The 27,833-nt window shown below is 39.1% G+C and overlaps 1 protein-coding gene across 1 annotated transcript in view; it reads right to left on the minus strand.

Annotated features, from left to right (window-relative positions):
* LOC126162473 (ATP-binding cassette sub-family C member 12-like) overlaps positions 1–27,833 on the minus strand; it is a 516,794-nt gene that overhangs the window by 186,321 nt on the left and 302,640 nt on the right. The window contains exons 17-19 of the mRNA XM_049919007.1: positions 22,369–22,511; positions 21,351–21,478; positions 8,070–8,224 (exon numbers count right to left, since the gene is read on the minus strand). Coding sequence (XP_049774964.1) covers positions 8,070–8,224; positions 21,351–21,478; positions 22,369–22,511 — 426 coding nt within the window. The remainder of the gene's footprint in view (positions 1–8,069; positions 8,225–21,350; positions 21,479–22,368; positions 22,512–27,833) is intronic.

Here is a 27,833-nt window from a genome sequence, read left to right on the forward strand (position 1 = left end):
AGAAATGCCTCCTGTAGGCAAGAGTATTAAAAGCCTAGTGGTTAACTGCCAAAGCATTTGCAACAGTCTGTCAGAGTTTGAAGCACTACTAAAAAGCACTGAAGCTCACATGATACAGAGTGGGGCAGAGCAGCTTGCTTCTGTAGAAAATAAAATTTTTAAAAGTAATGATTATATATATTTAATTCTTTGAACAGTATGAATTACAACATTAAAATTTTATGTTTACACAGTTTTAAGTGGGTATCAGGCAGATAGTATCTGTTATTCTCAATAAACTGCATTAATCAAAGTTGGTGACAGCTTCACAAATGTTATTCTTCAAGCGAGGCAGGATCTTAGAATAATTATTGTAACAAAGTGATTTTATATAGTACCATAAAAAGAGTTGCAGGAGGCTTAATCAGGAGGCTGGCCTGGCCAGTGCAGATTGCCCCTCAGGAACGTGAGGCATCCTGGGAAGTGTCCACCCCTGGTAGCTGAGTGGTCAGCACGACAGAATGTCAATCCTCAAGGCCCTTGTTCGATTCCCGGCTGGGTCGGAGATTTTCTCCACTCAGGGACTGGGTGTTGTGTTGTCCTAATCATCATCGACACGCAAGTCACCAAAGTGGCATCAAATCAAAAGACTTGCGCCCGGCGAACGGTCTACCTGACGAGAGGCCCTAGTCACACGACATTATTATATCCCGGGAAGTTCTGCCACAAAACAGTCATTTGATACACACACTCTGCATGCCTTAGCATTATCCTACTGAAAGTATGCACTGAGTGTTGTCAGGAAAAACTATTGAATCATGTGGACATAGCAGTCAGAAGTCACCAAAACAGCTTTTTGTTTTCTTCAAAAAGCCTTGGATCAATTATTCCAACTTGTGATAGAGCACACTACACAGTTACACATTGTGAATGTAGAGGGTGCCACTGCTGAAGCTGTCTGTTACCTAGGCTCAGATAGTGTATGTTATGCCTATTTACAGATCCCAAAAGATGGAAGTGACCCTTATCACTGAAGAAAACAAATGTGTTATGACACCTACCAAGAAGCACCTTACATGCATTTTCTCAAGCAACAAAATCATGTCAATTAAGTTACTGCACCACAGCAAATTAGTACAGATGAAATTTTAGTTCTTCATAAAGGATGCGCCTCAAGAGAATGAACAGACAATGCAACAGCAGCTGCATGATAGCAGACAGAGTGCTGAGAGGATCACAAAACAGAAAGCCTTACTATGTCAATGTTTTGGGATGACATTGCTGTTCATGGAAGCACCACCTTTTTTTCCTTCATATAACCAGTTTTGCTGAAGTTTTTTACCCATGACACAACTGACTGCTGGCTAGGAACGTGACCATGTCGTGCAATGTTGAATTGCTATGAAATGCACATTGTGTGCTGATGATCAAGTGATAGAAAACTATACCTTGACAGTGAATGCATGCTCCATTCACTCCATGATGCTAATTAAACCAAGGACAGTTACAACTTTACACCTCACACTCTTGAATGTGCCTATCCCTACCCTCCTCAGAGCAACCATTGTTTCAGGGCCCCAAATTCAAATAAGCAAGTTGTTCTGCCCCATGCTACACTAGACACAGAAAGCTGATCAAAACCTGAAGCTGACAGCAGTGAAATGAAACACCAAAATTTGAACATACACCAGAAGGATAGGGAAATGAGAAATGGAGGTGGTGTATTTGTTGACATAGACAAGAAACTCAAATCTACAGAGACAGAAACTGATGCTGCACAAAAGGCTGTTTGGGCAAGACTCATCTGAAGCTACATCTATACAGTGCAAATCTTTGAGAAGTGCTTGGCAGAGGGTATGTACTACTGCACTAGTTATTAGGGTTTCTTCCCGTTCCATTCACATGTGGAGTTGAGGAAGAATGGTTTGCTTAAATGACTCTGTGCATTCTGTAATTAATCTAATCTTGTCCTCATGGTCCCTATATGAGAGATACATAGGGAGTTGTAGTATATTTCCAGAGTTGTCATTTGAAGCTGTTTCTTGAAACTTTGACAGGTCTTTAAAGTCAGTACAACCATTAGACAGTTGTTTATTTATGGTGTTACATTTACACTTACACAATCATGATTTCGGCTTCAAAGTGCCGTTATCAAGTGTTTTCTGAAATCATGTTAGACAATAACAATGAGATACATAACAATTGATATAACCGTATAAGGATCCATATTTGTAATGCTTACTTACAAGTGTTATAAATTGCCTAAGATGGCATACTGTTGTATTAAAATACACTATTAGACACATTGTCTAAGAGTTGATATTTCTGACAGACAATTTCTTAGACAGTGTGTCTAATAGTATATTTTAATATGACATCATGCCATCTTCGGCAATTTATAACACTTGTATGTAAGAACTACAAATATGGATTCTTATATGGTTATATCACTTGTTATGTATTTCACTGTTGTTGTCTAACCTGCTTGCAGAAAACGCTTGAAAATGGCACTCTGAAGCCAAAATCATGATTATGTAAGTGTAAATGTAACACTGTAAATAAACAACAGTCTAATGGCAGTATTGACTTTAAAGAAATATATTATGAGAGTGGCCCTGCATTATGAAAAAAAAAATTATTTATCAGTAGACTTTCTCAGGATAATTTTCCTCTATTTTCAAGAGTCTGCCAGTTCAGTTTCTGTAGCATCTCTGTGACACTCCTTCACAGGTCAAACAAAGCTGGGACCATTTGTGTTGTGCCTCTCTGTACACATTCAATATCTTGTGTTAGTCCTGCCTGGTATGGGTCTCACACACTTGATCAATGTTCTATAAGGAGTCAAATGGGTGATTTGAAAGCAATCTTGTTTGTAGACTGATTGCATTTCCACAGTATTCCACCAATAAACTGAAATCTGCCACCTGCTGCATCCACAACTGGGCCTAGGTGATCATTCCATTTCATATCCCCACAAAGTGTTACACCCAGATATTTGGATGAGTTGGCTGATTCCGACAGTGATTCATTGATATTATGATCATAGGTTTCACTGAAATCCACAGTTTTACATTTCTGAACATTTAAAGCACATTGCCTATCTCTGCACTGCTTTCAAATCTTATCAAGATCTGACTGAATATTTATGCAGCTTCTTTCAGATTGTACTTCATTACAAGTAGCTACATCATCTGCAAAAATATGAATTGCTACCAATATTGTCTGCAAGGTCATTAATGTGCAATATGAACAGCAGGAGTCCCAACACATTTCCCTGTGTACAGTCTCCATCCAAGATAATATGCTGCATCCTCCCTATCAAAAAATCCTCAGTCCAGACACAAATTTCACTTGATACCCAATATGATCATACTTTTAAATATAATCATAGATGTGGTTCTCAGTCAAATGTTTTCACAAATCACAAAATGCTGCAGCTACCTGATTGGCTTGATCTGCATTTTTAGTATATGAGAAAAGTGTGGGTTGGGTTTCGCATAATCAATGTTTTCAGAATCCATGCTGGTAGGCATGGATGAGGTCATTCTGTTCCATATACCTCATTATGTTTGAGCTCAGAATATGTTCTAAAATTTTACAACAAACTGATGCTGAGATAGTGGACAACAGTTTTGTGCATCACTTCCACTGCTCTTCTGGTAAACGGATGTGACTTGTGATTCCTTCCTTTGTAAAGAAAATTTAGAAAGTGAGTTAAGCATGTCAGCTTTTGTTTTAATATCCTCAATTTCAATTCATGTCTCACTTGTGAGTGTTTGGACCATAACAGCCTTCAAATATGATCAGAATTTCTTTGGGTTTTGTGAAAAATAATTTCACAATATTCTGCTACAGTAGTCATTGAAGGCTTCAAGCATTGCTCTCTTGACAGTCAAACACATTTCATTCAGTATCCCTCTATCTATAGCCCTATGCTTTGTTTCACTCCTATTACACAATAGTCATTGTTCCTTTAGAAGTTCCTTTACATTGACTGTATGCCATGGAGCGTCCCGTCCATCATGAGCTGTTCTCTGGGTATGTCTCTATGCAGTATGTGGTTAACTATTCTTTTAAACTTGAACCATCAATCTCTACATACTCCTGACCTGTGCTGAAAGCTTAAAAGTTCCTCACTGAGATATGAAGCTACTGCTTTTTTATCTAGTCTACTTGACATATATATATCTTCCTGCTTGTTTTAGTTGTCTTCTGTACTCTGGTAACCATTGAGCCACAACTGCATCTTGGGCACTGATATTAGTTTCGATGTGGACATCCTCAAAGAGGTCAGATCTACTTGTTGCTCTTAGGTCCAATATATTTACATCATGAATAAGATTCTGAACTATCTGTTGTAGATAGTTTTCAGAGAATGCATTTAGTAATATTTCACAGGATATCTTGTCACATTCACCTCTAATAAAACTATAATTTTCCCAATTGATTGTTGGGTGATCAAAATCATCACCAATAATTACAGTATGATTGAGGAACTTAAGTAATAGTGAACTGAAGTTTTCTCTGCTGTTTTTGGTTAATATCAGGAGATGAGTCTGACAGCCAGTAGAAGGATTCATTTACCCCTTTATGCCTGTACCTGATACTGAGTCTTGCCCAAACAATTTCATCTATAGCTTCAATTTCTGTTTCAGTTGATTTGTGTTTCTTGTCTACTCAGACAATTACACCACCTCCATTTGCCACTGGCCTATCCTTTTGATAAACACTTACATTCTACCCAAAAATCTCACTGCTATCACTTTCAGGTTTCACCTAGCTTTATGTGCCTAGTACTATGTGAGCTTCACTGCTTTCCAGAACTGCTTCAGACTCTGGCATTTTGCTGCAAATTCTTCAGCAGTTAACTACTAAGATTTTAATACCCTCACCTGTGGGGGCTATTCTTTTGGATCTTACACTTATTCTTCTGGATCTCCTTGGATGGAGAGATGCCTAATTTAAAAATTCCTTGTGAGCACCCCACAGACAGTCAGCTACCTTGGTGGCAGCCCCTGAAGGTAGTGTACACCTAATCAATTTAAGGGGACCCTACAGTTCTCAACCCGAAGGCACAAGCCCAGGAAGTGGCATCCTAGGTTGTCACAGAACTTTTTAAGTCACTTCTTCAGTCCTTCCACTTGACCAAGAACCAGAACGTCATGAACAGTTCAGGATATATTGCTGAAAACTGTGAGCTCTGTTGAAACGCTTGTGAGCAAGGCTGGTCTTCTCAACCTTCTCTGCCAGTCACTGAAACAAATGAAGTATGACCTTTGTTGCAACATGCACCACAGTCTGCAGTTTCTTGCACCCTGTTCGTCAATGGCTGTCAGAATAGCCTCTTCAACTGTTTAAACAAGGCTCCCAGCCATACAAACTGAGTGCATCTGGTGTTTTTTCCTGTCCCTTGCTGCCATTTCCCTAAGGAGCACCTTTATTCATTGCACATTGGAACTGCCAATGATTAATAGACCGCTACCCTTTTGATTTTGCCTTTTCCTGACACTGGACAAAACAGGTTTCCCCAAAACAGGTGAAGCGAGTCCCACTGGTCGCTCAGAATCGAGGGTGGACATAAAATTATAGTAGAATCTTTCTATTTAACACCAGATTCACCTCCTGATATAAACAAAAAATTTAGACATAATCTCAGTTCGCTTGTATATAAATTCTCTAATCATATTATAATCATCATAGAAGACTTTAATCACCCATCAATCAACTGGGATAATTGTAGTTTCATTAGTGGTGGATGTGACAAGACATCCAGTAAAAAGTTACTAAAGCCTTCTCTGAAAACTACCTAGAATAGATAGTTCAGTACCCCACTCATGATGGAAATATATTAGATCTAATGATAACAAACAGATCCAACCTCTTTCAGGCTGTCCACACTGAAACTGGTATCAGTGACCATGAGACAAATACAGCAACAATGAATACCAAACTAAAAAGGGCAACTAAAGCAAGTAGAAAGTTTTATATGTTCAAAAAGCAAACAAAGAAGTCAATGAGGAACTTGAAACTATTAGCTCAGGTTAGGAGCATGTGGAGGAACTATGGTGCAAGTTTACAAGAATAATTTACCTTGCACTGGATAAATACTACTCTGGAGAACAGTTCATGATGAGAGAAATTGTCACTGTTAAGAAAATTCTAAAGATACAGAGACTATTGTATAATAGATATAAATCAAAACAAAAAGTTACAGACAGATGCTGAATGAAAGGCATTTGGCAGTCAAGAGAGCAACGCATTAAGCCTTTGGTGACTACTGTAAGCCTTTGGTGACTACTGTAGCAGCCTATTGTTGAAAGATCTGTCACAAAACCCAAAGAAACTCTGGTCATGTGTAAAGGCTGCTAGTGGCACCAAACTTACTGTCAAGTCATTCATGGACTTGAAATTGAGAGTAGCAAAGCGAAAACAGAAATGCTTAACTCTGTTTTCAAATGTTCTTTACAAAGGAAAACCCAGGTGTGTTGCCCTCATGCCATCAGTTTAATTATCATACCACTGACAAGATGACTGAAACAGATATTAATGGCAGTGGCCCTGAGAAACAGCTGAAATTGGTGACACTGAATAAAGCTGCATGGCCCTATGTAATCTCTATCAGATTCTATACTCAGTTTGGGGCTGAGTTAGCCCTGCTGTTAACTATAATCTAGCATAGAACCCTTGTACAAAAATCATACTAATTAGCTGCAAGAAAGTGCAGGTTACCACTGTCTCCAAGAAAGGTACCAGAAGTGATCCACAAAACTACCATCAAATATACTTGGCACCCATTTATTATAGAATCTTAGAACATATTTCGAGCTCCAACCTAATGAGGTATCTCATGTAGAACAACTTCCTCCATACCAGTCAGCATGGACTTTGAAAACATGTATCACACTTTTCTCACATGACATCTTGAAAGCCCTGGATCAAGGCAGTCAGGCAGGTGCAGGATTTCTTGATTTCTGAAAAACATTTGACTCAGCACCACACTTACTAGACATAAGTTGTGGCTAGATTGAGGATTTCTTGGTGAGGATGATGCAGCATGTGGTCTTGAATGGAGAGTCATTAACACATGTAGAAATAACTTTGGGTGTACCCCAGGGAAGTGTGTTGGGTCCCTTGTGTTAATGACCTTGTGGGCAATGTTAACAGCAACCTCAGACTTTTTGCAGATGATGCAGTTACCTACAGTGAAGTACAGTCTGAACAAAGCTACATAAATATTCTGTCAAACCATGATAAGATTTCAAAGTGGTGAAAAGACTGGCGAAGTGTTTTAAACATTCAGGAATGTAAAATTGTGCACTTCAAAAAAAAGGAAAAAATAGTATCCTGTGGGTATAAAATCATTGAGTCACAGCTGGAATCAGTAAACTCATACAAATACCTGGGCGGAACACTTAGTAGCAACATGTAATTGAATAATCATATAGACTCAGTCATGAGGAAAGCAGGTAGCAGATTCTGCAAGGGCACTGCACACAAAAAACTCATGCAACCCATCCAAGAATAATGCCCAAGTGTGTGGGACCTGTAGTGACTACGACTAGCAGGGGATATTAAACATGTACAGAGAAAGACTGCAAGAACAGTTACAGGTTTCTTTGACCCATGGGAGAGTGTCACAGATATCTTGAAAGAAATGAATTAGGTACTCAGAAACTATCCTGAGAAAGTCTGCTAACAAAGTTACAAGAACCAGTTTTAAATGGTGACTTTAGGAATATACTCCAACCCACTACATGCTTTTCCCACAGAGATCATGAGGAGAAGATTAGATTGATTACAGTATGCACAGAGACATTTAAGCAATCATTCTTCCCATGCTCCATACATGAAAAGAATGGGAAAATGCCCTAACAACTTGTACAGTGGGACATTCTGTCATGCATTTCACAGTGGTTCACAGACTATACATGTAGACAGTACTGCAGAGAGGCAGACAAATGATATGCAGTAGTATTTTTTCCAACTCTTTCTGTGCTGTATATTTTCACCATTTCAAATGAGTTAACATCTTGTTAGCAGAAGTCAATAAGAGATGCATACAAAAAGAAGAAAAGCAATGCAATACTTACAAGAATGAAGAGGAGAAGTGCTGTGATTATGGATAGAAAACAGACTAATTGTATTACTAATCCACATGCCAAAAAGGCATGACAGCTACGTTGTTTTCCAGAAAGGAGGTAAGTTGATAAGTTGTCCTTGAAAACAATTTCTTCAGATTCAGGACCTATAGCAAAAATTGAAATATATGATGACAAAAACTCTTAACAGACTGTAAATGAACAGTACAATCATTTATTATGTTTAATGTGCTGTATTAGGATATTAATATTCTCAGCAAGTTTATTTGATTTTGCAGAGTCTACAGCTCCTGCTCACCTATAGCCTGACTGGATACATTAACTAAGAAAATAGACCTTTTATATTATGAATGATTAACATATTAATGCTATTAAGAGAAAGAGGTAACATGCATGAAAGGCTTATTTTATATAAGTAAGTATGCACATCCCTCTTTCTGAATCTCTGTCTTCCTCAGGGGGCATGCTTGCTATTTTCGTGAATCTAAAGGATATGATAAACTATACATTCACACCAACATCATACTCATGAATAAAAAATCTGTATGTCACTGAAAATATACAATTAATGATATGAACATAATAGAGGGAAACATTCCACGTGGGAAAAATATATTTAAAAAGAAAGATGATGAGACTTACCCAACAAAAGCGCTGGCAGGTCGATAGACACACTTGTGTGTATTTTTGAGTTTTGTGTGTATGTTTGTGTTTATTTGTGTGTCTATCGACCTGCCAGCGCTTTTGTTGGGTAAGTCTCATCATCTTTCTTTTTAAATATAAAATATACAATTAAATAGGCTTCATCACTTTTATATAACTACAGACATATGGCTGGCTCTGAGCACTATGGGACTCAACATCTTAGGTCATAAGTCCCCTAGAACTTAGAAGTACTTAAACCTAACTAATCTAAGGACATCGTACACACCCATGCCCGAGGCAGGATTCGAACCTGCGACCGTAGCAGTCCCGCGGTTCCGGACTGCAGCGCCAGAACCACTAGACCACCGTGGTCGGCAACAACAGACATAAAGAAATACACTATGAGTCTTAGAATATCAGATTGACACAATTTAATTTAAGTAATTCTGTTATATTCGAAAATGGATTTTCTGACAGCTGATTATATCATTTCATGTGGAACAATTTTGCAGAATATAGCAATCCAAATGTTATGATTTATGAATTACTTCTAGGGGTCTAACTCCAGCTGAGTGGGCTGCTGTTACCTGTCTATTTCTTGGAATATCAATTTTGAATCTGACAGTAGTGTTGAGTTGATGAATACTTTCTCTTAAATTTCACTGCTTAAGTACATTTTAATATAAAGCAAATAACATTTACATGGAGGTCTATAAATATGAGTATCTTACATTTGTTAACAATAAGTCAAGAGTAATAGCTTGGAGCACCCCTGCAAATTACTTATACACCTTCCGGTTTGTATTCTCAGTATATCACCTTTATGTGAGGAGTATCTCACATCAGAAGTCCATAAGAAATGGGCATTTGCTTACCTGCAAGCGCCCCAGGTGGCCCAGAGTGCCATAGCTGGATTTGGGTTTGGCTTGATTATGGTTCTGAAGTTGTAGCTGATCATCACTGCCACACTTCTATTACTGAAAGCTCTGTGTGTGCCTCAGAAACTAGTGTGTGATAACACACACTTTTTTTCCATTTTTTGTAATCCAAAAAACCACCTCTGGCTTAGAATCAAGTGCAAAGTAAGCAGAAGTTATGAAAAATGTTGGTAGGTGCTACCACAACTAACTTCTGCTGTCGAATATATGTAGCACAACACAGGCTTGCTTTGCAGGCACAAAGATAAATACTGGCACCAAAACCTCTGCATCAGTAAATAAATTTAAAAAAAGGTAGAAGACGAGTTTTTTTTCTGCCCTGAGTTTCGACCACTGCATCTTCATACATTATCCAATGAAGTAAATAGAATTCCGAATTGTTCATCTTTGAATGTAGCAGCCTTTCAAATACCCATAGCAACAAAAATAAATTTCTTACACAAAAATACCAACAATGCACAAGTCTTTAGGATTGTTGCACGAGTTGACACGCTGGGGCTCATTAAGATTTCATGTAGTGGCACCTAATGCTTGTTGGTGTTAGTGAACCATAATGAAGTGCTTTAATTATAGTGCTAAATTCAAGAGGGGAGTTATTTATTTTGTGGAACAAAGTTCTAATAGTGCTGCAGGTCTGCGATACGGGATTGATGAGCGCAATATCAGGCGATGGCGACTGCAGAGAGACAAAATATTTGAATGTTCAAGCAACAGGAAAGCATTTAATAGGCCAGTTGTTGTGACTCGCCGATCATTCAAAGTGCCGCCGTGCAATTATGCACGTCCTCTACGTGCGGCACTGTCTGCCAGCCGTGCAGCAGCTGTGCCACCTAAGCGGCCAGCCGAGCAGTGGCCGCTAGACTGGGACTCAGTGTTTATTCGAATGAATGCTAACGAATACACATGTCAACTTACTCTGTGACTTATATGTGTTGTTGTGTCGTTCCGAAATATATGTGTTAAACTTGAAGTTCTAACACCAGTGTGTGGCCGATATCATGCACTATAAGTGATTTTAAATGAATTTGTTAAGGAACAGCGTCAGAAATTTCTGCCTATGAATGCCGAAATTTTAAAAATTAAGGCATATGTAATTGCTAGAGAACAAAAAATGGAAAATTTTAAGGCTGGTCACAGCTGGCTTTACCTGTTTGTGAAGCACTGTGGTTTTTCACTTTGGAAGCAAACTTCAGTTGCACAGAAGAAAAACTTGTGGAATTTCAGCGCTTCATAACTAGGCTGCACACAGAAAAGCAATACCTTCTTTGTCAGATAGGAAATGCTGACCAAACTCCCGTATATTTTGACATGCTGTCAAATTATACAGTTGACACCAAAGGAAAGAAAAACATAAGTGTTCTTACATCATGGGGTGAAAAACAGTGGATGTCCGTCAAGCTTGCTTGCACAGCAGATGGACGTAAATTACCCCCATACATAGTTTTCACGTGAAAGACTTTACCAAAATCAGAAGTGTTTCCAAAAACTGTAATTGTAGAAGCAAACAAAACTGGGTGGTTTTCGGAGGACATGGTGCTGGAATGGATAAGGTATGTGTAGAATCGTCGTCCTGATACAATGCTTGGTTTACGCAGTCTGTTGGTATTAGATGTGTACGCAGGCCATACAACACCTGCAGTAAAATGAAAATTAGAGGAAAGCAAAATGTACTTGGCAGTAATTCCAGGCAGGATGATGTCAGTTCTGCAACCACTTGGTGTCTGTTTGAATAAACCATTTAAGGAGAAACTTAAATGGATGTACACAGACTGGCTTTTGAAAAGTGACAGAGAACTGACACCAACAGGCCATGTAAAACACGATAGTTTGTCACAAGTGTGCCAATATTTATGATGCATGCAAGTGTGTTCCAAATCAAATTGTGTAACAAGCATTTAAAAAAAGTTTGATATCCAATGCACTAGATGGTATGGAGGACCATGCTCTGTATGAAGAAATGAGCAACAAAGAATGGAGTGATAGTGATTCAGAATCATGACTGATATTTTAAACATTTCATATAAGACGAGTTACAAACCTAATAAAATTTTGATTTAAATTTCAGCATTTCATTTCTAAGTTATTTTCATTCTTATTTTATAATTGTTGCTCTGCTGTGAACCTTGCAGAACTAGCACTGTCAAAAGAAAGGATATTGTGGAGACATGGCTTAGCTACAGCCTGGGGGATGTTTTCAGAAAGAGATTTTCACTCTGCAGCAGAGTGTGTGCTGATATTCCTGGCAGATTAAAACTGTGTGCCAGACCGAGACTCGAACTTGGGACCTTTGCCTTATGAGGGCAAGTGCTCTACCATATGAGCTATCCTTTCTTTCGGGAGTCCTAGTTCTGCAAGGTTTGCAAGAGAGCTTCTTTAAAGTTTGGAAGGTAGGAGATGAGGTACTGGCAGATGTAAAGCTGTGAGGGTGGGGCGTGAGTTGTGCTTGGGTAGCTCAGTAGGTAGAGCACTTGCCCGCGAAAGGCAAAGGTCCCGAGTTTGAGTCTCAGCCTGGCACACAATTTTTAATCTGTCAAGAAGTTTCATATCAGTGCACACTCCACTGCAGAGTGAAAATCTCATTCTGGAAACATCCCCCATGCTGTGGCTAAGCCATGTCTCAGCAATATCCTTTCTTTCGGCAATGCTAATTTTGCAAAGTTCGCAGGAGAGCTTCTGTAAAGTTTGGAAGGAGGAGATGAGGTACTGGCAGATGTAAAGCTGTGAGGACAGGGCATGAGCTGTGCTTGGGTAGCTCAGATGGTAGAGCACTTGCCTGCGAAAGGCAAAGGTCCTGAGTTCGAGTCTCAGCCCGGCACACAGTTGTAATCTCCTAGGAAGTTTCATCTTCTATCATACACAGTCTATTATTTGGATCTTGTTGATCATTATCAAAGAAATAAGCAGTGTAAGTAACAACAAAAAGCAGTCTCTTGTCATTTTTTCACTAATAAGACAATTCCTCACTTTTTTTTTTTTTTGTAAGCGGCGGTAGTGTGCACAAAAGCAAGCCATTCTGTGAGTGGCAACAGGTCATAAACACTCATTATTAGAATGCGATAAACAATGCATGACACAGTACAATAATGAATTTTCAGCTTAGAGTGACATAAACACCTATAACAAAGAGAACGGCATTTATCAGATAAAAGCAAAATAATCAATTGATTCAAGCCAGATGAAGCATGTGATAAGGAAGGGTACCCTTATAAATACAGACGGAGTGCCTCACACATAGCAATGGCTACCTGGTAAAGCTTAACTGCTAAGCTTATGACTTGAACTAAACTACTGTAGCTGTATCTTCATCCATTCGACCTAAATTGTGTCTCACATTACAATGGACCAACTTTGTTTCGATCTGGAGGGTGGTCTAAAACTTTTCTCACCCCTTGAATTTCAAGTTTCAAATTTCAGGTGCAGCTTAGATTTGGGAAATTTTTTTTTCCCTTGATTTCGAGTCTCATTTTTCAGGTGCAGCTTATATTCGAGTAAATATGGTACTCACTTCTTCTCATCTGGAAGACTACCTATAAATCTTATCATTCTTACTTTTGTTTTAGTATGGTATGAAAAAACCAAATGTAGTCACAATTTAAATGAAATAGCATAGCACTTCTTTAAGTATCTTTCAGTCAGGTGGCAATGCTTCATGCTTCAGTAACTGTAATCAAGTACTGTACATTACAAATTACCATATTTCATTTCTGTTTTGAGCATTTTCTACTTTCAACTCAAAATAGTAGACAGCGTGATATTCACATGGGACCACCTAAAAATTGGCAAATTGATCCAGAGCAAAGACATACACAAATTATAACATCAGAGTACAATCATATACCCATATAACAATTTTATACAAGTACTTCTGTATGTGGAAAGAAAATTATTGTCTTCAAATGCAATTTTATAGACCTTAGATTGTAGGAAGTTGATATAGTTTCTCTTTCACTGCACATCACCAGTACAATGTGTGGTGTCTGATAAAACTGTACAGATAAAAGTAAAACATTAAAAAAATACAGTATCAGTTAGCTCTAAAACCACATGATGAAAATAAACCATTTCTATAAGAGACTTGTCAGATAAATATGGAAATATGAAAAATGGTGTGTACATCATCACTGGTACACAATGATATGCACAATGGATTGCCACCTTGCAAGCAATCCAGCCATGGTGCCACACTGAGTCCCATTCTATTATTGCCTAGATGGCACTCATAATATGGGGCCCATTTATGATTTTGCTAAAAGACTGTCAAAGCATCAGATTCATCCACCATTAGTGATATCAGCTGAGACAGGTATCACTGATATTTGGAACTGCTTTCCTCTTCACAGATGTAAGATTATTCTGTCAGTTATGCGATAAATAGTGTTCACTCTCATCCAGTTCACATCGAGTACTTGTTGCTTCTGAAGAAAATATTGTCACATTTTTGCAATAGTGATTGTAGCTTTTTTGGTCGGAAGTTCAGTATAAAACTGATTCACCCCATCATGAATTGTGACGCCTAGAATATCATATTTTGTGCAGTTCATGCTGGGTTCATGTTCAAATGCCCACGGTGCTGCAGTTCTTTCTACATTAGCTGATGTTATCTTCAATTTCTGCCATAATAGCAACTGTTACTTATGAGTAATTGTTGTACTGATCAACAAGAAGTGTCTAGGGAAGCATTAGACACAAAGAATAGAGTACTATCAAATACAACAGTCTTGCTGAGCATTTTTAGATTAGATAGTTATCTCCAACATGTTGGGTTAGTCAGCACACTGGACTTCATATGTCAAGCCATACATCTGTCAACACTAAAAGCTGAATATTATTTTTCATGCAAGCTTAATAAATACTTATTACTGATCTTATTTTTTGTTGCCCATGTTATGAGTGTTTTAGAATCCTGTGTAGCATGCAGGCCAGTCACCCTGCATGCTACACAGGATTCTAAAACACTCATAACATGGGCAACAGGCCAGTCACCCTGCACAGCAAATAAATATCTGTAGTTGGGAGTACACAATCTGCAACCTGTGATGTCGGGCATTCTAAGGTTGTGATGAATACTATGTTACAAGTGGTGATGAGATAAAAGTAGGAATTCACACCAATCAGAACTAGTGATGAGGTAAACAACAGATTTTCCAAAGACTCATAAACAGCAAAAGGGAAAAGCTGTGACTTTTAACCCATTTCATGATTACATTTCTGAAATGATTTTGCAGCAATACTTTCATTATGTGGGTCTTTGACTTTTTTTTAACTGTACCGATAATTCCCTATTTTTCCAGGAAGAACTTAAGGACTTTCACACACTGTTTTGAGTTATATTTTTCAGACACAACACAATTTCAAGCAGATGTACTGCAGCCTATTATCCTATTACTGTAGCAACTCTAAGACATGGTGAAACTGGACGAAAAGAAGAAAGCTGGCTAAGCACAAATTAACCTGCTGCCACCACCCATTCCAGGGTTTGATGATAAATTATAAGGCTACCAGGCCTATATTTCAAGACTGAAACAATATCTCATCTCACACAATGTGATGTAGAATGTTGAGCTTTTCTTATTGCCAATTCCAGGCCTGACATGTACACAGTGCTCCAGAAATTATTTCAAAGACTGATTTACCTACTTCAAAATTCAGAATAAACTTGAAATGTATTTTGAGTCACAGGCTATGTTTAAAGAAACAATATCAAGGCTATAAAAAGTTGATAGCACAGATACATGGCCTAATTACAGAGCGTAAATTTCAGTGTGAAAATAATCAGCGTAAAAATTCATATGTAGACTCTTTAATTGAAGGTATCCTATTCATACATTTACCAGACACTAAATTAAGTAAGTACCTGTTTAGGTTAATCAATATGTCTTTGCAAGGTTGTCTGCTATTAATATGGGCACACAAATGGACGCAAATATCAGCTGAGATAATACATTGTGATGATGATGATATTTTTACAATGCACTGGCAACTGTCAAGGCCTTGTGACATGTGTAGCCATATGTGGAAAATACAGGTCTTATGGACACTACTATCCATAAATAGATCTAGTAAGACAAAATTAAAATCTTGTGCATGTTTTAGAGTTAATGACTCATGGAAAAATGATTTCTTTCAAGATGCTAAACACAGTTATTGTCACAAGGCATGGCACAAAGAAGAAATCTGCCATACAAAGCACATAAGGCAATGACACAAGACAGCTGGGTGTACAAGACAGATTGAGAACAAAATTTGGTGTGATGCTCACAAAGAACATGAACAAATAAACAATCTTTCACGCACAAAACATAATGTGAATGCAATATTTTCTATGACTGTTAAAGTTTTAACTGTAGCACATAGAGCAAACAAAGTGTCACTAAAATTTCAAATTGACACAGGCTTTTCATTTTGAACAATTAAAGAACAGGTATACCACCAATTAGGGCTGCAAAAACCAAAAAAGTTCCAGAGTTCACTATTTAGTGACAGCGACTAGCAGAGTCCACAAAGTTCAATTTACAATGGAAGTGGCTTACAAGTAATTTACCAAACAACCAAGATTCTTAGATGTTAATTCTTGAATGCAACAAATTTGCCAGGATTTGATCTTTTAACACTCTAGGCTTCACAGTTCATAAGATACCAAATCTGATTCAGACTGATGTTCCAACAGAAAAAGTATAAACACTGTTGCAACAATTTAACAATACTTTTTCACAAGCAACAAGCAGCATTAAGAACTACAAGTCACACATCATGTTGAAGCTGAATGCAGTGCCAAAATTTTGCAAAACATACAATATTTCCTTTGCATAAAATGGTAAAATCAGACCTGGAACAAAATGATATCATAGAATGTATAGCTAGGAGCCAACAGGCAATGAGAGTTCTGGTAGTACAGAAACCAAATAGCACATTAAGGATCTGTGGAGACACAATCCATTATTTATTCTCATCTGATTCTGAAACCAGAAGAACTAACATCAAAATTATTTGGTGAAACCTGATTTCAAGAAGGCGTATTTAAAAATACTATTGGAGAATGAAACACAAAGATTCTGGTTATCAATAATCTGTTTAGTCTATATTGGTACAAAAGATAACAATTTGGATTAGACAGAGTATTGAGTTTGTTCCAGCAACATTTAGAACAATTAAGAATGCTCAAAATGCTACAAACTATCTTGACAACATCACTGCCTCAGGAAAAACTCCGATGAGTTGTTACATAATTTGGAATCTGTCTTCAAAATTTTGCAAGCCACACATTTAAAATGTTATAGAGACAAGTGCATCTTCTTCCAGCATGAAGTGCAGTACTTAGGACACATTTTGTCTGAATACAGCATCAAGGCAACACTTCTACATATTGAAGCAATAAAAAACCTTCTACTTCCTAAAGGCATCAAGAAATTATGTGCTGAATTAAGAACTTTATCAAACATGCTTCTTCCATAAGTAGAACACTACAGAAATTATTACACAAGAACACAAAGTGTAACTGGAACAACAAACTGCACCGTGGATTTAATAAAGCAAAGTTTGCTTGATGCTAAATTTCTCAAGACATATGATACACATAAAAGGATAACAAGAGAAGCTGATGATTTGATATACAGCAAAGGCACTGTTTTATCACACTCACAACTTGAATTTCAATGGCCAATACTGTACACATAAAAAACTCAGACTGTTGCTCAAAGAAACTACAGTCACATTGATAAGAAGACTTTTGTGATTATTTTTGTTGTGCAAAAATTAAACAAATAGATTTAAGATCATAAATTCACACTCTTTATGAACCACAAGCCTTTTGTGACTAACTTTGGACCAAACAATACTTTTCCTTCTGGGCACCTCAGTGACTGCAGCACTGAGTGTTACTTTTGTGAGATAATAACTATGGATCAAATTACATTAAATTCTTCTGAAAAACACAGCAGATTTGCTTTCAGAACTGCTTATAGGGCAGGACAAAAATGTTGATTCTTCAGCAAGTGTATTTTTCTTTATATTTATGTAATAGAGGGAAACATTCCACGTGGGAAAAATATATCTAAAAACAAAGATGTTGAGATTTACCAAACAAAAGTGCTGGCAGGTCGATAGACACACAAACAAACACAAACATACACACAAAATTCGAGCTTTCGCAACCCCTGGTTGCTTCGTCAGGAAAGAGGGCAGGAGAGGGAAAGATGAAAGGATGTGGGTTTTAAGGGAGACTGTGTATGTGCGAATGGATATGTGTGTGTGTGCGAGTGTATACCTGTCCTTTTTTCCCCCTAAGGTAAGTCTTTCCGCTCCTGGGATTGGAATGACTCCTTACCCTCTCCCTTAAAACCCACATCCTTTCATCTTTCCCTCTCCTTCCCTCTTTCCTGATGAAGCAACCAGGGGTTGCGAAAGCTCAAATTTTGTGTGTATGTTTGTGTTTGTTTGTGTGTCTATCGACCTGCCAGTGCTTTTGTTTGGTAAGTCTCAACATCTTTGTTTTTAGATATATTTCTTTATATTTAGTTAGTCAAGATGCTGTGGAAAATTTCCCATCAAATTCTAATTTTATTGCTTAGCTTGTGCCAAATAATTCAGTTTCATGATTAAATGGTGATGAGGACAACACACCCAGGCCCCATAATACTAAACAGTACATTCAGATGGAGTGGCCTACTGACAGAAAATTGATAAGTTTGAAATTATATCTTTCTGGCATACGAGACAAGCACTCACAGTGTACAAGGGTATTATTCTAGTACATTCAGAATCCAGAAAAACATGAAGGTAACTCCTGAGGTACATAAATCCATAGTACTCCAAGTGTTCTGTCAATAGCACTGTGGCATAGTACATACTAAGTGCATTTCCAAAGAACATTGCTACTAGAAAAATATAGATCAGGACATAGAAGTGGTCCTGCCTAAATGCCACTGATAACAAAAATGCCAGTCACCTCCTCCTCAAGAATATTTGCTATGGGAACAGGCATCAAAACCATCTTCACATCTACACATCAATTTTGCAGTGCCATTTTTTAGGAAGATACTGGCTCATCATCATCATTGATGCATTATCAAAATTTTCATTTGTGATTAAATGTCATCAATGGGAATGATTCAGGCTTTGTTTGGACAATGACACTCAGTTTTCAACTATGGAATATTTTTTTTGAAGGGAATAGCATTTCACAATACAAAACTGCACCATTTCATCATGAAGCCAATGTACTTATGGAGAAGCTGAATAGTCAGTGTGGCTGACAGCCATGTGAGGGGGGACACAGTTTGACTCCTACCTGGGTCAGAGATTTTATCTGCTTGGAGACTGGATGTTGCATTGTCCTCATCACCATTTCATCATCATTGACATGCAAGTCACTGAAGTGGCACCAAATAAAAAGACTTGCACTAGGTGGCTGAAAAAACCCATATGAAGTCTCCTGGCTGAAACTGCCATATGATTATTTAATTTCATTGATTTTTTTCTCTCTCTCAGAGCAGAGCCACTCTGCATGATGCCAGATTTCAGCAGAGAAACTACATTGAAGACTGAATCACAGTTAAAGGTAAATTGTAAAGCCACTTGTGCATACACAGCTAAAACTTCAACAACAGTCAAGACAAAAATATTTTAAAATAAATGATCCAGTACTCATTACAATGTGTAGAAGTGTAAGAAATCTTAGGTACAAGGTACAATCATTCAGTACCTAAGCAATGCAACATTTAGAATAAAACATCAACAAGGTGTCATTACGTATCATCAACAAGGTGTCGTTACGCATCACAGGAATAACATCTGGCCAGAATGCACTCATTGACATGTAGGAAGAACTCATGGGCTATTTTCTTTTTCAGACTCAGAAGACTTCAGTACAGCCACTCACCTGGGGACCTCCAGATGTAGCTAGCAGCTTCCCCCAGTTTTGCCTCCAGCAGTGAGCTCCAACTGTGGCCAACCAGTGGCACCCTGGTGAATGTGAACATTGAGCCTCACCCCACAGAAAAGCCTATAGAGATTGAGAGATATAACACTTCACAGATTGTCTCCTCACTGGGGTTTTGTGTGGGTTTACCCTGGTGCCATGGGTACATGCCATGGGGAGCAACATGTGTGCACCCACCAATCGCATAACAAATAGTGATGCAGAGTCACTCTCATTCAGTCCACATTGGGGAGGAGGAGGAGGAGATGAATGTTTAACATTCCATCAACAGTGAGTTGATTAGAGATGGAGTATGAGCTCAGACAGATTTAGGGAAATCACAGAAAACCTAAATTAGGATGGCCAGATGTGAGCTTGAACTGTCATCCTCCAAGATGTGATTCCAGTGTGCTAATGATTGCATTACTCCACTCAGCAGTCCACATCGAGTTCAGTTCCGGTTCACATCTGCCTCAGTTCCTGACGAATTCACGTGAAGGTGCCTAGAGTGCTATGGTTCTAGTCTACATTAGCCCACTCCATCACCAAGTGCCACCATAATAGCATATCCTACTTATGAGTAATCATCATGATGTTGTTGTTGTTGTTTTGGGGGAAGAGACCAAACAGCAAGGTCATTGGTCTCATCAGATTAGGGAAGGATGGGAAAGGAAGTCGGCCGTGCCCTTTCAAAGGAACCATCATGGCATTTGCCTGGAGCGATTTAGGGAAATCATGGAAAACCTAAATCAGAATGGCCGGACGTGGGATTCAACCGTCGTCCTCCTAAATGCGAGTCCAGTGTGGTAACCACTGTGCCACTTCGCTTGGTCCTCGGTCCCATGATGAATGTTTAGTGAAGTTATTAGTTAGTGCCAGAACAATGTACTATCAAATGCAGCAGTTCTGGTAAACCTTTTTAAATTGGAAACTTCCTGGTAGATTAACTGTGTGCCAGACAAAGACTCGAACTCGGAAACTTTTCCTTTCGTGCTCTAACATCTGAGCTACCCAAGCATGACTCACGACCTGTCCTCACAGCTCCAATTTTGCCAGTAGCTCATCTGCTACCTTCCAAACTTCACAGAAGCTCTCCTGCAAAATTTGTTAATTATTTTCGATGTGTTAGGATAGTCAGCATGTTGGACGTTGAATACCGAGTCATGCATTTTTCAATGCTATAATCTGAGTATTACTCTGTACAAAAGCTTAATAAATTTTTATTACTGATCTTATTTTGTGTTGCCCACATTATGTGTGTTTTACAGTCCTGTGTTTACGTAAGGTTGCACAGCATGCAGGTCTGCCACCATGCACAACTAAATAACTGTAGCAGGAAGTTTTCTTCCTGCTACCTTTGATGTTGGACATCCCAAGGTTATAGCAATTAAAACAAAAAAAATTTATTTCTTTTTCTTGAAGAAGGTTTTGCTAACAATCAGAGGGAATAAGCTTTAGATTAGATTGGGATTCATCCTTCAACCAGAACAGTTACTTGCATTTGCCTTTAATTTGCATACAGGAGTAGTAGACATCAACATGACTTCAGTTCTATAAAATTAAGGAAAAGTTATTTAAAATATGCAATTTGTTGTGACTGACTGCTGAGAAAGATGGATTTCTGGATCAGGTTAACTGAATTTACAAATATTCTAGTGTGGAAAGAGAACAGCTGGATGACTATCAGCAGAAGATTTCAATACCATCCATCCAACTGTTCCTTTCAGAGCTTGTTCTTGAACATTTGAAGTTACTGAAGAATTTAAATTCTACCTTCACCAGTGAGTGCTGCAACTTCATCATCACATGCTGTTGTGACACTGCTCAAACTGCTGTTCAGGTTGCTTGATGTCTTGAATACATCAGATGACAATGTTGAAACACTGTCATAGCTCTGGAGCCTAAGAGAGAAAGGATACTTAGACTGACCAGATGTTAGTATTAAACAAAAATAATAAAAGTTGTTATTGAAATTTAGTAATATTAAATACAACTGCTGTACTACTCCAGTTGACAGAACTCATTTGACATACAATACTTCCTTTCACAGTGTCTCAGCATGCTTCTCTGATAACCAATTTCATATTGATCAGTATTTATTTTGACTTTTAGAGACAGAATTACAAATACCTTATGATATGATTATGGCAATCCAGTAACTCCCACATATCTACAGACAGAATTTGCAAGAGTTTTTGAACTGTCAGGCTCAGATACTACATGGTCCTGTTTTGTAATTTCCATTTTAATTTAATTTTTCTACACCACTTTTTCTCACCTCAAAGACAATTTACCTTCCCTACTGTCTGTTGTTTTCAGTTCATGTATGGTTCCCTTTTAGATATTTATATTTCTTTGCTCATTTGTGATCAAAACCTGTTTTTGTCTTCAGTTACCCCTAGGCCTTGTCCTTAGAGTCCTTCTTCCATTTGGATACTTGTACACATGTCTTTTCATTTTCATTTGTAGCTTGTGATTTGGTTCTAGATCTTACCTTTGTGTTATAATCTAGCATGTACCTTTCCCATTTCTTTTAGAATCTTAGCCTCCACAGTTACTTCTCAATACAACTATGTATGTCATTTAAATTTCAAGACCAAGGGGTGTGAGGGTCTTAATTTTAGGAGCTTAATTTATTAAGAAAGTAATTGGAAACCTAAATATGAGATCCTGGATTCCTTTCACTATAGAGATATCTTTTTAGCTTTAGTGAAAGTTGCATTAAATAATATTTCAATTTAAGGTAGCATACACCAAGTTTAATCAATTTCCTTACAAGCAAATGACTCACCCCTGAATATTTTGTGTGCTGTCCATATAAAGTGTCAGCAAATCTGCATAATAATTACAAGAATTTATTAGTTGTTCATGTTGTCCACTCGCAATTATCTTTCCATTTTTCAAGACATATATGATGTCACACCGGGTAAGAAACTGTAAATTAAAAAAATGAAATAAAATAAAAAATAATAAAATAAATAAAATAAAATAAAAACGCCATGTAACTTACTACACTTGTACAACAATTGTTGTATTGTGATTTTACATCATGATACTACATTGAAACTCAGTTATTCAGTGGTCTGAACAGCTGGTAGCCATTTACTATGTAGGATTGAGTAATATATGAAAAGAAACAATAATCTGTTTTAACAGAGTTTATCCCATGTATCACATGAGGAAAAAGTTATAAATAACAAATCTGCAGCAAAAAATGGGTTAGTTTTGATATATTTGGAGCAATAACAGAAAGCACATCATTTCACCTTAGAAATTATTGTGTAGACTAGCAGGTATTAAACAATGGAAAATGCCATGGTGGAATGTAACAATATTATGAAGAGAAAAGTTGCCACTCACCTTCATCAAAAATAGGACACACACACACACACACACACACACACACACACACACACACACACACACATATTCATGCAAACACAACTCAAGTGCACAACTACAGTCTCAGGCAAGTGAAACCACACTGCAAGCAGCAGCACAAGTGCATGAAGGGAGTGGGGACTAGGTGGGGGTAAGGAGGAGACTGGGCAGGGAGGGGGAGGGGGGTGATGGTATGGTAGGGGTGGCGGACAGTGTAGTGCTTGTAGTGCTGCAGGTTAGATTGAGGGCAGGGGAGAGGTAAAGAAAGGAGGAGGGGGAGGGGGAGGAAGGAGTAGCAGAAAAGGAGAGAAGTAAAAAGACTGGGTGTGATGGTGGAATAATGGCTGTGTAGTACTGGAATGGGAACAGGAAAGGGGCTGGATGGATGAGGACAGTGACTAATGAAGGTTGAGGCCAGGAGGGTTAAGGGAATGTAGGATGTATTGCAGGGAAAGTTCTCACTTGTGCAATTCAGGAAAGCTGGTGTTGGTGGGAAGGAACCATATGTAAAGGGCTGTATAGTAGTCATTGAAATGAAGGATGTCATGTTTGGCAGCATGCTCAGCAACAGGGTGGTCCACTTGTTTCTTGGCCGCAGTTTTTCAGTGGCCATTCATGTGAACAGACAGCTTACTGGTTGTCATGCCCACACAGAATGCAGCACAGTGGTTGGAGCTTGGCTTGTGGATCTGACTGGTTTCACAGGTAGCCCTGCCTTTGGTGGGATAGGTGATGTTTGTGACTGGACTGGAGTAGGTGGTCGTGGGAGGATTTAAGGGACAGGTCTTGCATCTAGGTCTCTTAGAATGGTATGAGCCACGAGGTAAGGGGTTGGGAGCAGGGGATGTGCAAGGATGGACGAGTATATTGTGTAAGTTTGGTGGATGCTGGAAAACGACTGTCTGAGGGGTGGGAAGGATAGTGGGCAGGACATTTCTCATTTCAGGGTATGACGAGAGATACTCAAAACCCTGACAGAGACTGTAATTCAGTTGCTCGAGTCCTGGGTGGTACTGAGTCTCGAGGGGAATGCTTGTCTGTGGCCGGATGGTGGGACTTTGGGAGGTGGTGGGAGACTGGAAATATAAGGCACAGAAGATCTGTCTTTGTACGAGTTTGGGAGGATAATTACAGTCTGTGATGGTTTGAGTAGGACCCTTGGTATATTTCAAGAGGGACCGCTTGTCACTGCAGATGTGATGACCACATGTGGGTAGGCTGTATGGAAGGGACTTGTTGGTATAAAATGGGTGGCAGTTGACAAAATGGAGCTATTGCTGGTGGCTACTAGGTTTGATATGGATGGAGGATCTGATGTAGCCATATTTGAGGTGAAGGTCAAAATCCATGAAAGTGGCTTGTTGGGTTGAGTAAGACCAAGTGAAGCAAATGGAGGAGAAGTTTTGAGGTTGTGGAGGAATGTGGATAGGGTGTCCTCACCTCTGATCCAGATTGCAAGAATGTCATCAATGAATCTGAACCAGGTGAGGGGTTTAGGATTTCGGGTGTCTACGAAGGATTCCTCTAGATGGCCCATGAAAAGGTTGGCATAGGGTGTTCCATGTGGGTGCCCATAGCTGTACCCTGGATTTGTTTGGAGTTAATGCCTTCAAAGGAGAAGTAATTGTGAGTGAGGATTTGTTTGGTCATGGTGAGTAGGAAGGAGGTTGTTGGTTTGGAATCTGTCCTGCACTGGGAAAAATAGTTTTCAATAACAGTAGGGCCATGGGCATTAGGAATGTTAGTGTAAATGGAGGTGACATCAATAGTGACAAGCAGGGCATTGTGTGGTAAAGGGACAGGAACTGTGGAGGGTTGGTGGAGGAAATGGTTGGTATCTTTTATATAGGAGGGTAGGTTTTGGGTAATAGGTCTATGAAAGCAGAGATTCTCTCAGTGGGGCACAGCAAACAGCCACAATGGGGCATCCCAGGTGGTTAGGTTTATGGACTTTAGGAAGCATGTAGAAAGTAGGAGTGCGGGGAGTTGGAGGGATGGGTAGAGAGATGGACTCTGGGGTGAGGTTCTGGGATGGGCATAAGGGTTTGAGGAGTGATTAGTGATCCTGCTGGATTTCTGGAATGGAGTCACTGTGGCAAGGTTTGTATGTGGAAGTATCTGGTAGAGTCATTCTCCCTGGCAACTCTTGTGGTTAAAAAAAAACAGTAGTGTAAACTTTGTCAGCAGTTAGGGTAATAAGGTCAGGATCAGTTTTTAGATACTTGACTGTGGTTCTTTCTGTGGATGTAAGGTTAGTTTGTATGTTGAGGAATTTGTGGAATGATGCTGAAGCAAGGTTAGAGGTTAAGAAAGTCTGGAAAGTTAATAGCAGGTGATTTGAGGGTAGTGGCGGTGCATCACGGTTGGATGGAGGAGTGAACTGAGTTAGGCAGGGTTCAATATTGGTCTTTGGTTAAGTCTGATTGATGGGATTGGTGGAAAATAAGTGTTTCCACTGTAGGGACCAGGAGAAGGAGAGAATGTCTTTAACAAGTCCTGCATGATTGACTTCAGGAGTGGGGCAAAAGGTGAGGCCTTTGGAAAGGACTGATATTTCTGCAGGGCTAAGGCTTTTGGAGGAAAGGTTCACGAATGTGTTTTGGATCTGTTTAGTTTCCGTATTCTGTATGGTGGTGGGAGATAGTTTTGGATGGTGGGGTAAGTATAGTAGGTCTGCGAGACACGTTTGTCAGATATGAGGGGATGTGGAGGAGGTTCGGAGATTATTGTAGTGGTGGTGGACAGTGGTACTCCAAGGTGATAGTAGGAAGTGAGCAATGTGGAGAGCTTTCTGAGGTGGTATTGTGCATGTTGCTCAAGTTCCTGCAGGGCAAGAGTTTCAATGTGTGTTATGGGTTCCAGTAATTTGGGATTACAGCTAGAGAATTTTGCAGGTGTAGAGAAGGTACAGCAAGGAGGTTTGGGCACGATTGATATGGTTCTGCAGGACCATTTTGATGAGGACTAAGGATTGGCAGAATCTGAACAGGTGGAGGTCATTATGGAAGGAGGGGTGGCAGCTAGAGACAGGTAATTTGATGGTACGGCCATTTGAGGAGGGGGGTCCCATGAGCCAGGCAAGAAAGCATGAACAGTATGTGGGACTGGGTTCTGGCAAGGAATAAGGAAAATTTTCTGTATTGACACAGGTGGAAGGAGCAAGGATCCATGGTGGTGCAAAAAGGCAAAAAATTACATAAATAACATAGAATTACATCCGAAAAATTTCACAAAAATACGTGTGAAAATTCACAAAAAAGTTTAAATTGATGCAAAATGAGGAAATAAAATGATATATGGTGCAGGATTCTCTAGATGGGCCCTTTTCATGGGCCATCCAGAGCAATCCTTCCTAAACACCCAGAATCCGAAAATCCTAACCTGGTTCAGATTCACTAATGACACCTTTAAGATCTGGATCGAGGGTGAAGACAACCTATCCACATTCCTCCAGAACTTCAAAAACCTCTCCCCCATTTGCTTCACCTTGTCCTACTCAACCCAACAAGCCACCTTCCTAGATTGACCTTTGTGTGAAAGATGGCTACATCAGTACCTCTGTCCATATCAAACCTATCAATCACCAACAATACCTCCATTTTGACAGCAGCCACCCATTCCATACCACGAAGTCCCTTCCATACAGCCTAGCCACTGGTGATTGTTGCATCTGCAATGGTGAGCGATCCCTCTCAAAATATACCGAGGGTCTCATTGTAGCCTTCATGGACCGTAATTATCCTCCCAACCTTGTACAAAAACAAATCTCCCGTGCCTTATCTTTCCAGTCTCCCACCACCTACCAAAATCCCACCACCCGTCCATAGAGGATCATTCCCCTAATAACTCAGTACCATCCAGGACTGGAGCAACTGAAATACATTCTCTACCAGGATTTTGACCGCCTCTCACCATGCCCTGAAATGAGAAATGACCTGCCCTCTATCCTTCCTACCCCTCCCGCACCATCCACCAAACCTACACAATATACTCATCCATCTTTACACAACCCCTGCTCCCAACTTCTTATCTCATGGCTCATACTCCTGTAATAGACCTAGATGCAAGACCTGTCTCATACATCCTCCCACCACAAACTACCGTATTTACTCGAATCTAAGCCGCACATTTTTTCCGGTTTTTGTAATCCAAAAAACCACATGCGGCTTAGAATCGAGTGCAAAGTACGCGGAAGTTCTGTAAAATGTTGGTAGATGCCGCCACAACCAACTTCTGCCATTGAATATATGTAGCGCTACACAGACATGCTTTGTAGGCACACAGATAAATACTGGCGCCAAAACCTCTGCGTCAGTAAATAAATTTAAAAAAAAAAGGTGGAAGACGAGCTTTTTTCTCCGCCCCGAGTTTCGACCACTGCATTTTCATACATTATCCAGCGAAGTAAATAGAAATTCTGTATTGTTCATCTTTGAATGTAGCAGCCTTTCAATATACTACAAAAATCTGACTGGCAAGACTGTTTGGGATGATTGTCAATATGGCCAACTCTATGTTCTGAATTTTTTCCTACCTGTGACAAGAGATGGTTGCTAATAGGAACTTTTATAGATTGTGAATCACATGCAGTATTCTCTCCACCATAAGAATAATATGAATATAAACATTTTGCCATGTATTCTTTCATGTTTGCTGCTATCTCATTTAAATCCTGTCTGCCTAATAAACTACGAAACTATAGAGTGAGACAACAGCAAACGCGTAAGAATATACATATCATGCCATGTTTATATTCGTATTATTCTTACGCCGAATAGTGATACAGTCAGAAATGAAGCACGACAACTGACTAGATTTTTAAATCTGAGATGACTCTAATTTCTGTGCAGAATGTAATGTACTAAAGAGGCATCT

This window comes from Schistocerca cancellata, chromosome 2, assembly GCF_023864275.1.
Source record: "Schistocerca cancellata isolate TAMUIC-IGC-003103 chromosome 2, iqSchCanc2.1, whole genome shotgun sequence".
NCBI lineage: Eukaryota > Metazoa > Arthropoda > Insecta > Orthoptera > Acrididae > Schistocerca > Schistocerca cancellata.